This window comes from Chanodichthys erythropterus, chromosome 5 (genome assembly GCF_024489055.1).
Source record: "Chanodichthys erythropterus isolate Z2021 chromosome 5, ASM2448905v1, whole genome shotgun sequence".
Classification (NCBI taxonomy): Eukaryota; Metazoa; Chordata; class Actinopteri; order Cypriniformes; family Xenocyprididae; genus Chanodichthys; species Chanodichthys erythropterus.
The window spans coordinates 34,912,412-34,925,256 of record NC_090225.1 but is presented as its reverse complement, the minus strand read 5'-3'; the positions used below and the strand labels follow the sequence as shown (position 1 = coordinate 34,925,256).

Below are 12,845 nucleotides of genomic sequence, written 5' to 3'. Positions count from 1 at the left end.
ACTATTCAAGAAAATGGTACAGGGGCTCCAAGAGCCATTAAAGACAAAAGGTAAGAGTCTCGGTAATCTGGCTCTTTTGACTAAACTGGACCTTTTGCTACAAACTTTACCTTAAAATGCTAAATACTATGTACTTTACCTTAGTATTTCATGTGATGTTATATCAGGACGTAGGATCAGCAGATCTTAAACAGATTCTTAAATTTGTAATCCCACACATGCTAAAAATCTTCCGAGAATGGTCATGATAGAACCAACAATTAGCAATACTTCTACAGCATTTATTAATCTTAATGTTAATCCCACACATTTACTTACACATTTCCAAGATCAAAAGTTGTATCTGTTAACATTAGTTAACGCACTATGAACTAGCATGAACGTGAGCATTTTTATTAACTAACATTAACAAAGGTAATAAGTGCTGTAACAATATATTGCTCATTGTTAGTTCATGTTAGTTAATGCATCTTAGATGTAAAGATCTTATTGTAAAGAGTTACCGCTTTATTAAATGAAAACCCAACAGATGCCCGATATGTCTTCCCCAACTAAACTGTGTATTTCAGTAAGCGTTGGTGAAATGTCATGCATGTTGTCTCGAAGAAGCACCTGTGCCAGTCTGGGCCATGCCAGGAGCCCAGTGGATCTGTTTACCTAAGAAATGTCACTTTAATTAAGAACTGGGAAGGCGGTCAGCTTCTCTCCTGCTTGACTAAAGACTATAATGGAAGGAAAGTCTAGAGCCCACCCTGTCCCTCCTCATTTCTGCTTCTTTGAAGTTCTGCCTTGCTCCTCCACCACATTCATTTCTAATGGATGATCTCTCCATTCATGATCCCTATGACAGTCTCTTCCAACGGCCATGTTAATTGCTGTCCCGCTGTCTGTGAGAAAGTGTCTTTGACAATCAGATTGAAGTCAGTAAATGGATGCTGCTGTAAACCTTCTTAAATTAAGTGCTTTCCAACCACCCTGCCATTTATATGGCTCCTTATTTCAGCCACTGAACAACAGACAGATTTCATCGGTCTGGCATATGAGAACCTCATTGCTGTAATGCCTCAGTGGCTGCTATGCCAGAAACTCTCTGGCCTGTGAACCCCACACACCGGCAGTCATGAGAAACCGGTTCTGCCGACATCAAATGAGACGTGTTCAGGCCTCGCTGCTCACGACGCTGCCCACAGCTGAGACTGAACACATTCTTGTGCATTTGTTTAAGAGTCTACGTGGTATGTGCCAAACCAGAGCCTATTCCAACCTGGCTTTTGCCGAGAAACTTCTTGGGAGGGCCCTTTCTCCAGAATGGTATTTTTTCCATGGAGAGCTGTACATTAAGAAAAGAAATCATTCATTATGTCTTCTAAGCCTGAGGGGAAGTTATAAAGGCAGATTGTTCATAAAGTACTGAAAGAATTGCTGCTTTGCCACCATGACAGGGAAAGATGTGGCCACCAGTGTGGAAGTCTTTTGGCCAGATGGACGTTCTGTGGCTAGGCCTCTGGAGCCCAGTGATATGAACAAAGTGATGGAGATCTATTACCCTGAGAATGAGGAGGAGGCGACCCCAGCACTGGAGATCGAGGTACACACTCAAGTCAAGTCATCTTTTTTTATATAGTGCATACAATATAGATTGTTTCAATGCAGCTTTACAGTGATAAACAGGAACATAATGAACTACAAAGACAATAGTAAACAATCATTGTTCAGTTGAAATCAGTTCAGTGTTGATTCAGTTTGGTTCAATTACTGTGTAAAGTTAATCAGTGATAAAATTAGTTCAATTCAGCTATATCGCAGCTCTGGAGAAAAGAGTGATGTGTTCTTTCTTTCTTTGAAAAGTATAATTGTTGTATTCAACAAATGCTCTTTCTTTTCACAGTGTGGACCAGGATTTGAAGTCAATGAAAACGGCCGTTGCACTGGTACGTTTTTAAGTTCTGTGACCTTTAACCTCCTATAAGTCCTAAATCCCATAATGCATTGCAACAAGATGATAAATTGAAAGATGGTGGACAAAGCAAGAGTAATGTCACTTACAAAATATATAAATCAGTGTGTTAAAATGGTTTATGAAGGATCATGTGACACTCTCCTTTCACCTCTACAGTGCATAGTACTAAATAGAGCTTAGCAACATGCTTACAACAAGAACTTTATTGAAATTGTGAGTCAGTTCTCCTATGTGGTTCACATTTGAATCCCAGTTTGTATAATGTGGTGCAGAGTAGTCCAAATCAGCCACTTGTGTTATGAGGTTCCATTTCAGTTAGGATGTTGCCTTAATAGGAAGCTAACTGTGTGGCAACAGACAGGAAGACAGCTCAGCAGGTATTGGAACAAAAGCCATGTCAGTCATCATTAGTTTGAGGTAGTAGGAGCGACTCCTATACTGATAACTATACTGAGACACATGTAATGATAACTTAAAGTATAAAAACCTGTAAAACTTTGCAGTGTGTACATGACCACATCATATCAATCAGACCTTATGTTTATTCCACTCCTCTTCACTCCCTAGACCGAGACGAGTGCACACAGTTCCCGTCTGTCTGTCCCTCTGAGCGACCCGTTTGCACGAACACCTACGGGAGCTTCAAGTGCCGTGCAAACAAGAGGTGTAACCAGGGATACGAGCCTAATGATGAAGGGACGGCATGTGTAGGTGAGTTGACTAAAGCCAGATGATTAGGGTGGATTGATGCAATAAGAAGCCCCAGAGAAAAGCTGTTTTCTCACATTTCACTTACATAGATTTTCACTTTAGCTTTAGGGATGGGCGTGTAGCTGAGAAAAATACTAAAACAAATCATTTAAAATGTATTTGTGTCAGAAAAAGATTTCAATAATGTCTCAGACTGCTCAGTGCAAAGATACCAAAGTCTGCAAGTCAGGGATTTCAATATAAACTCAAACATTTTTCATTTCCAAGACCATTTGATGCAAATTAACTCTCTATCTCCATTTTCTTACTTCACATCAACTATATTGTTCTATTTCTCCCAATTAATTTTAAGTTTAAAAGTTGGTGTTGTTTATTTTAAACAATTTTCACTCAGAAATTACTAGTAAATTTCACAAAAACTTTATTTCACAGTCCTGTTACCCATGTACATACTATGTACTTATAATAATAAATACAATAACTGGCTAATAACTAGGTACTAACCCTAAACCTACCACTAAACCTAACCTTAACCCATGTAGTTACCTTATATTATCCAGTACTTTTTTAGGCAAGTACACTGAAAGTACACATGCATCACAAATATTTACAAAGAAATGATGAATTATAATGAATAGACTTTCTCAATAAAAATATGTCAGGGTTTAATTTCAGTTTTGGTTGTTGCTCTGGGGTGCGTTTCCCAAAGCGAACTATGGTCTCAAGTTCCATCGTTACCAATAGAGTTCAATGGGACTTACGACCATAGTTGGCTAACAATGTTTTCAGGAAACGCACCCCTGGTTGGTTATGTTTATTTCGTTAGTTAGTTTGCCATGACCATAAGATTTCAATAATGTCTCAAAACTGTGCTCAGATTTGCAAAGATACCAATGTCTGCAAGTTGGGGATTTCAATATAAACTCAAAATATTTCTTATTTCTAAGACCAAATGATGGAAATGAATTTTATAACTATACATGATACTGTACATCAACTATTGTCTAATATTTTCCTATTTTCATTTCACCCAATAAATTTAAAATCGAAAATAGTAAATTCATTGACAAAAATGGTGTAGGATTGAAAGTTTTCAAGTGCTAGTAAATTTAACAAATATTTGCAAAGAAATGGTGAGTAACACATTGAATTAAACATGACATTTTGAAGTAGAAAGACTGAGATAGTATTTTCGTGTAAAATGTACTTCAAAAGTCATTTTAAACAGTATAGTTTGCTTCTCTTCCCTCTTCTCTGCAGCTCAGGTGGCTTATTTTGGTGGAAACAAGTCCTCAGCCTCCAAACTCCTGGAGTCCCATCTTTGGCCTCTCATACTAACTCTCCTCGCTATCTTTACTGCTTGCTTGGGGGCATAAAGGGCAGTTCTTCACCTCTCCTGACATCTCTGCCACCCTGCTTGGTCTCAGATTCTCTGCTTTCCTTTCGTTTTCACACTGAGGTGTTTGGGAGTCAGCTGTAAAATGAACTCTCCATGGACCTGTCACTCCTGCAATGTCGTCACTAACAGACATGTATAAATAATGCTTCGCTTTCCATTTGGGAACCACAAAAGATCCCTGTTTTTAGGACAGAACAAACATTCTCACTCCATCTAGACTGAAGGAAACTCATTGACCTTCATGTTCATCAACTGTGATGTGGGATAAGATTGTAATTGTAGTGATCTTTATAAAAGGCCATGTCCCAGCGTGTTACAGGCACATAAACAGGCGATGATGAGTTCTAGCACGTAAAGTCTCACATGGACAGCAGCGTGTTAGCAGGTTTTTCAGGAGAGCATATGCCCGGCCATCTGTTTCATGCAAGGTTACATTCCTTGTGCTCTAAATAATACATTCACATGAGATTTGTACTGTACACTTTTGACCCTCACCAGTACTCACGACTGCCCTCGGGATTGGTGCATGTTTTTGGCATGGATGAGTGTCGCAAAACACAGTTTCATTTAGCAAAAATGTTGTTCAGATTTATACACATGGGATTTCACAGCAATCTAGCTGCAAAAACATAGACCCAGACCTTGTCATGAGCTAAAACTATTATTATTTTTAATTTAATCATACTGTTATAGCCTTTGTCAGGTTCAAGTACACTCTTAAAAATAAAGGTTCCCAAAGTTTTTTTTTTTTATCTTTATTTTCAGCAATGCTGTAGAAGAACCATTTTCAGTGAACCTTTCAGTGAAGCATTTTGTTTTTCTAAGTGTGAAGCACATTTCAATAATCTAAAGAACCCTTTTCTACTTTAAAGAATCTATTGTGGAATGGTAAAGATTCAATGGATTTTAAAGATTATTTATGGAAACATCAATGCCAATAAAGAACCTTTATGTTTAAGAGTTTACTACAGTATGTCAAGGTTTCATTTGAGTCTTGGTTGTAGCTTTGGAAGTTATATTTTACATTTTATGTTCTATTTTTTTATTTTATTTTATTTATTTTTGCCATTTCCATGGCCAGAAAATTATTTTATGTTTTAAAGTTGTAGTATTTTATAGCTCAAAACAGTAATTTTCTGTAAAAATATATTTTCCACTAAAGTAAATAGTGTCCATGGCCAATGTCCAAACAGGGAAAACAAACAGAAACACCTGGAATTTCTGTGCAGTATTACAAGCCAAATATTAGTTTTCTGTGGGAAATAGGTGGAAATTTAAAGGAATAATTCACACAAAAATTTGCATTACTCAACTTTTTATTTTTTAGGGTTTTTTTTTTGTAGAAGATCTTCACACATCATTTGTCTTTCATACAATGACATAGTGACCATTCCTGTGTCCAGAAAGCTAAAAAAAAGGATCCCAAAACCATAAAAATACCATAAAACAGTCTGCTTGTTGATAGTCCATCTTCCTTGGCCATATGATGATTTTGTCTTCTTAAAATTGAGGTTAAACCACTGGAGTCACATGGAGTCCTTTAATGGTGTCTTTCCTACCTTTCTGGACCTTGAAAGTGGTAGTTGTGTTGGATCTCTAGGGAGGGACAGAAAGCTCTTATATTTAATGAAAAAAGTCTTAATTTATGTTCCGAAGATGAACGGAGGATTTACAGATGTGGAACGACACGAGGGTGAGTAATTAATGGCATAATTTTCATTTTTCTGTGAACTACCCCTTTAAGAAGTTTGCAAAGATAGTACACAAGTCGTATGGACTACCTTTATGGTATTTGGTTTTGAGTAAATATATGAATTTTTTTTTAGATGAACTAACCATTTAGGTCATTATTCACTGGCAGTGGTGAATTTCCCTCGTATTCTAAACCGATAGGCTCAGTAGTATATGCACCACTAGATTTTTTATTCATTCTTATAAATTGATTTAATTTAGCCTTTTCAACCCTAGTTATATTACAGTATATTACAGAATAGAGTATTACCCTAGAATATTACAGATTCCTCTGCAGAAGATTCACCAAAGGTTAATGAACCATATGTGGTTCAATGAAAAGGCATTTTAAAATGAAGCACGAGCTCCGTTTGCAGAGTCGTTAGCTTTGGATGTAAATATTGTTTTTTCTTACAGAATGCCCTTTGCTGAAATGAGACTGCTTAGACACGATTGTCGATTTAATTTCACAGCATCCCTGTTGCTACAGAGTTCAGAATCCACATTCGTTGCATTTTTTAAACATTGTGTGCTGTCATAACTGGACTCAATGCTTTTGAACAGCTGCCCAAGTAACATTTGATATGAATCCACTGTGGTCTGTGATGGAGGTGTTAAATAACTTCTGAACTGACTCATTATGTGTGCATTGGCTAAAGACCCTTCAATCTCTGGAGGAGAATAGATTCTCTTTATTTTATTACACTGTTGTAATGTTCCATGTCGAGACTCAGGCGGAACATGGAGAGAATGTCAGATCTCATATGAGCTGACAGATGCCACCTATAATTATTATTGAAATGATAATGATATGTAGTTACAGAGCAGATGAAATCAAGCTCACCTCACCGTCATGGTTACAAGGAAAGGCAGAAGCTCAAGTAATGCATGTCATGTTAAAGGGATATGTGAAACTATGATCTGTCGTCATATTTTCTGCCAAAGCAATTTCTGTTGAAAATACCAGCATGAATTTCTATGCTAGTCCAGACTGGTTAGAGCTGCTTAACCAGTGTAATTTTCATGTAGAAAAGACTGGTTAAGTTAGATAAGAAACCTGGTGGGCAGACCAGCATGGAAAACACAGCTGATGTTTTCAACAGTTCTGATCAGATTATATGATGAGCTGCACCTGATGATGATGTCATCTGTACTTTTTATGTTGAAAAGGTTTATATGGAAATAGCACACAAGCCTATTACTTTCAGAGAAAAGATGGCAATGTTGACTTAAAAACAGGTTTGATCCAGTCTTTTGGTATGTGAATGAATAGTTGCTCCTTTCTTTTGCAGAAATCACTATAATTTGGGATCCATGTGTAAAATAAAGTCGATACCTTTTTCTGTCTTGGTTTTTGTCACAGCAATATTCAACATCCATGAGCCTCCCAGACTGATATAGAAGCCTGTTTCTACCTTAAAAAAATACAAAGCTAGATTTCTCAGTAACACATAATCCCTGTAACTTTCATTAAGTATATTAAATAGCATTACTTCTTTAAATACTTGCGGCTTAGTAGTTATAAAGTTCGAAATGACTTGCTAGTTAAAATTGAACCATGAACATTTTATATACAGTAACATTTTTTTTTTTTTTTTGAGAAATTAGTACTTCTATTCAGTAAGTATGCATTAATTTGATCAAGTTATGGTTAATGACTTTGATACAAAAATTTCTATTTCAAACAAAGAATATCAAAAATATAAAGCAGCACAACTGCTTTCAACATTAATGATAATTAGAAATGTTTCTTGAGCAGCAAATCAGCATATTCAAATGATTTCTGACGGATCATGTGACACTGAACATGGGAAAAATGACTTCTGAAAATTCACAGGAATAAATAAATTTCATTTTAAAATTTTATTGGGGTGGGGGGGAGGTGGGGGGGTCTAATGCTATTTCATGCATTCTTACCTATTTACACTGTTAAAGAGTTGGATTCTCATGCTAAACATGGTTAACTTAGTTGGACGTATATGACAGAGTATTTCTGTGCCAAATACACTCCTTCAGAGTTTGTACAATTTTCTGGTTGTGAGGGAAAGATAACTTTGCTTCCCAAAGAACCCAGAGTTAAGTGAACAGTGGAGAGATTGATGCGCTCTCAACATTTGTCGTTAAAATAACCATAGAAACCGCCTAAAATTAAGTATCAAAATAAGGATAAAGTTGTGTCTGAAAGTTGCAATTAATTTTTTATTGATTAAAATGAATGGAGAATATATCTGGCTTTTCAGTGGCTGCTCCAGCCCTCACGATCGACGCTTATGATTTCATAAACAAGACCCAGTTCGATGCTGGATTTTACAGATCACTTGATACTGAAAGATGGAGCGATCCCAGTGATAAAAGATCCCGGTCATGAGTCAGAACCGCAGGTGGTAAGTAAAACAAACAAACAAAAAAAAAAAAAAAAAACTGCATCAAATGTCTGTTTTGTTGGCATTCAGCGTGTAAGTGCATAATGTTAACAACACGAACGCATAATGAATCAAAAGTTATCCAGGGATAATGCAATGCTGTGTTGTGTGTGTTTAAATTAGTAGTGGGCCGTTATCGGCGTTAACGTTCTGCGTTAACATGAGACTCTTAAAAATTTCGCCGTTAATCTATTCTCAAAGTTGGGTTGGGAGCTGGATCTATACTACGCAAGCTATGATGACTTTCACCTTGATATTTTAGCGCGGATGTATGCCTAGCCGAATTGACCCTTCGCAAAGACCCGCCCCCCTTAGTTACTGTTGCTTTGTCCGACAAGCCGTGGTGCTGTCACGCCCAAGCGGCAACCTCCCCCTTTCTCTCGTGAAGCCAATACGGAAGTAACTTAAACTGCGATTCATCGACTGGCCGCTAGGAACAGGCTCCAAAAGAGAGCAGAATCTCATAGAGTCCCATGTTAAAGGGCACCTATTATGCAAAATTCACTTTTACATGCTGTTTGACCATAAATGTGTGTTGGCAGTGTGTGAGCAAAACCACCCTAGAATGAGAAAAATCCACCCAGTGTTTTTTTTTTACAATCTCAATAATTCATAAGCACTGTCTCAGAAAGCCCTGTTCTAAGATTGCTCTCACTGTGACGTAGAATTGCGCTAAGCCCCACCCACGTGGTTTGATTGACAATCTGGTTTTGGCATAGACCCCACCGTCGGTGATCTGTCAACCACCCTCCATTGTTTCAACGACAGCCGGTAATGTCTCCTAAGAAACATAATCGTTCTGTTGTAGGATGTAATAATGAACATAGTAGTTTTCACTTACTTCCGACATCAGAGCCACTGAAAACGCAGTGGATGGATTTTATTTACGAAGGAAAGGCGGCACTCAAAATTCCAAAATACGTTTATGTTTGCGTGAATAATTTTTTGACTGACTGTTTTGAGAACGAGGGTCAATTCAAAGCAGGTCTTGCTTCAAAGTTAATCCTCAAGTGTGGATCGTTGCCTACTGTTTGCGATCCAACGTCACCTCCAGAAGTAAGTGTATTTAATGTTTTTTGAGCAAATAGTCATTTCAGTCGATGTCAGCCAATTCAATAACAAATGCGTCTAAAGTTGTTGTCGTCATCGTAGAATGTCTGTGTATATAATTTAAACCTTGTTTGTATAGTGTGTATCTAACGTACTTAGCAAACGTTATCACAGTATTTGTGTTTGTAGTTTCAAAAAATAGGGCGAACATTATCACAGTGTGTGTGTGTGTGTGTGTTACACATCCATAAATGCAAAGGGGACGCGATTAAAACTGTATAAGTACATAAATGTATCAAATAACCATTCAGAGACGTCCTGCTCCATTCTCAATTGTGTTTCTTCTGCCGGAGTCTCTTCATCATCTGGGTCTGATTCCGGTTCAAACACGTACGGCTGAATGCCATACAAAACAGCGGGTCTCTCACTCTCAGCCATTCTGCTTCTACCGACTGTTTACGCCCTCATCCAAAGGCAGGGTGGGGATATGCAGCTCATTTATATTTAAGGTGGTACACACCAAAACAGCTCTTTTTAAAAAAGGTCCCAAAAATAACATTTTCAAATGGTTATAATAAATTAACTGTGGGGTATTTTGTGCTGAAACTTCACAAATACATTCTGGGGACACCCAAGACCAATATTACATCTTGTAAAAAGGGGCATAATAGGTGCCCTTTAAATTGGTCAAGTTTATAGCAGAAAAAAACATGTTTACAAGTTGGTTCAAATTGTGGTTTTGGTCTATACTGCTATTTTTGCCCTTCATGACAACTCTGAGGGGTTGAATTTTTTTATAACTTATCCGTTTAAATTATATTGCCTTAAAGTTCTGCATAATTAAGGGAGTGGTCACTTGAGTGACAGGTAGATTGCTGCTGTCTGTGAGCCGTCATGTTACCTCAGCTGCCGCTGAATTTGGCATCGCAGCAGTTTTTGTGCTTTTTTTCTCGATTATTTTATACAATTATAAAATATGGCTTGCTGCATAATATTCGGGACTGATGTGTGTCTGTGTGCATGCATGGGGAAGAGACACAGAACACACGTTGTTGGATCGTGGCATTGGCTGAAAGTTTTGATTGCGAGATTTACTACAAAGACAATGCCAGGAGGATATACAACTCTGACAGCACTGCTTGAATATTATACCTAAAACTGCTGCACTATTTTGAAAAAAATATACTTTGGACACAGGCTCATTTGTTTGTTAGATACGATCGCTGCTCAGATTGCATCCTTTTTTGAAGAACGATGACAGAGAGCAGATCATTCAGAAGAAATGTGAAATTTTTTTTTTTTTTTTTTTTGCAATGGACATTTATATTTTACCCAAGTGCCACAGATTAGAGATCGCGAGATGAATCCATTGGTATGAAGTCCCATTTGATGTTCCATGTTATTTGCACACCCAACACAAATTACTGGTGTTGGAACATCTATATCTTAAAAAAAACACCGTAGATTGACAGTAAACCTTTAGAACTTTCTGATGTTAAAACTTATCTTTATATCTTTATCTTTGCTTGCTAACATGGTCACGTCGAGCTAGGCGGGCGTGGTTCCAGCAACCAATCACATCAGCTCAAACCACCTCCCCGCCTCTTTGCCCATTTTCAGTTATCCGGGAGTGACGTGCGGTGACGCGCAGCTAAGATGGCCGCGGCCTCATTTTCGCTTCAAAACTGCTGTTCAGAACTTTGACTTGGCGCAGTAATATCTTCACTCGTGAAAAGACCTCTCACCGGCCTTTTGACGAGTGAAGATATTACTGCGCCAAGTCAAAGTGCTCCCGAGCACTTGCTATGGTATTCCGCCATACAATATAGTTATCCATTTTGCACACTTAGAAAAGCGCAACGTTTTGTTTTGTGTCACCGTCCTAGGTCGAGTTACACTACTCGAGTAACTTTCACGAGTTCACACTTACAAATAAGTCAGGTAAATTAATTGGTAAACGTATTTGGCGTGCTGTCCGGGGAGAGGGCTCCGAGCTCGGTAATCGGCCCGAACACAGAGTACCAGTTTATCAAACTGCGTAGGAACATACAACATAACAGTTTATTCACTGGTTATTTATCTATGGTTCGTTACGTTACTTACAGATTCTGCTAGTTCTAAATATAGATGAACATACAGATGAATAGGAACGGTAAAATTTATTTAAATGCCTCAGCAAAAGAACGATTTTAAGAATTTGTCCTACCAGTCTGTGCCTCGTCTCAATAGTGAAGCTGTGGGTTGAAGTTACAGAAATGCATACTATTACTTTAAGTTTCCAAGCGATTTGTTGATAAATCGCAGAACAGCGATGACAATAAGTTCCGAGTTTCATAGTGATTCAGCGTGCGAACTGAACGTGATATATGAGCCACTGTTTGCGTGTTTAACCGCAAGGAAGCGGCACAGTAATTTATAACGGCAAGTCACAGAAACAATCCCCCGATCAACATTGATCCAGATGGAATGACTGAATATTCAGGAAAGAAGACGAGAAGGATTTAAACTGTGCTTCTTGCGGGGTTGAGCCGATGGAGTCGAGAGTGTGAGCCGGCTGGGAACTGGATCTGCGCTGCGGCGCGGCTCCCATACTCCGGGTTTACTGAAGGCCTGCTGCGGCGGCCTGACGTTGGAAGAAGGCCCGTTCCGTCGCGGGAAGAGGCGGCATTGCCCGAGACTCGAGCTTGGTGCTCGGCTGCCTTATTGTCATTTTTGAATGGGCCAGAGTAGGGAAATACACAGAAGGATATCGCGGATGATTCGGACGTGGTGACAGGCCTCAGCGTTTTGGCATGCAGGGACCCGTTTGTTTGGGCTGACGCCCCTCCGAAATAATGCCGTTGGATTGGAGAAAAATTGTTCTTAAGGCCAGAGGATTGTGGCAAAGATTCCTCGAGGATGAAAGATTCTTCATCGGACGCGACTTCGGACATGTTAGGAACTTAGGGCGGGACCAAATTCTGGAAACTGTCGAGGATCCTTGGGTGAGTTTGACTGTGATTATATACAGGCCTGAACTCATGCCGATTGGGTAGATACGTTGATTACATATTGTTGACAGCTGGTTGAGATGACGTAATGATCAAGATGATGTAATGATTGGGTATCTTATTTGACTTGTTCCTCCTGAACTACGTTTATAAAACATCATGTATTTAAATAGGGAAAACGTGGAGGTGTTTGGTAGATTCTCTGCCTGGCCCCTATGCACGCACTGAGACGAGAGAGAGGTATGTATCAACTCGTATTAGTTAAGGGAATAACATAGTTTAATATGGAAAAACAGTGGAGTATCCCTTTAAAACTGTGTAGTTTTTTAAAGAAATTCAAACAATAAAAACCGTTTTGTTGTTCTTTAATGTGTCGTGATCATGGTCGTGACAGATTTCTGTAGCGCCTCAGCTCAAGAGGCTCGTAAACCGATAATCTCTTCCTACTAGTCCATTTATAGCATCAAATAAACATGAGAATCAATGTTGTTTCAAATGCGGAAAGACATCAATATACACAATTTTTCAAGTTTAATTCCACAAAGGTTAATCTTCTAACTCCTGACAGCTTTGTCAGACAA

The 12,845-nt window shown here is 38.5% G+C and overlaps 1 protein-coding gene across 1 annotated transcript in view; it reads left to right on the top strand.

Annotated features, from left to right (window-relative positions):
* Positions 1–4,047, top strand: part of crtac1b (cartilage acidic protein 1b) — a 37,121-nt gene extending 33,074 nt beyond the window's left edge. The window contains exons 12-15 of the mRNA XM_067385526.1: positions 1,443–1,588; positions 1,889–1,931; positions 2,528–2,671; positions 3,932–4,047. Coding sequence (XP_067241627.1) covers positions 1,443–1,588; positions 1,889–1,931; positions 2,528–2,671; positions 3,932–4,047 — 449 coding nt within the window. The remainder of the gene's footprint in view (positions 1–1,442; positions 1,589–1,888; positions 1,932–2,527; positions 2,672–3,931) is intronic.
* Positions 4,048–12,845: the final 8,798 nt, after the last annotated feature.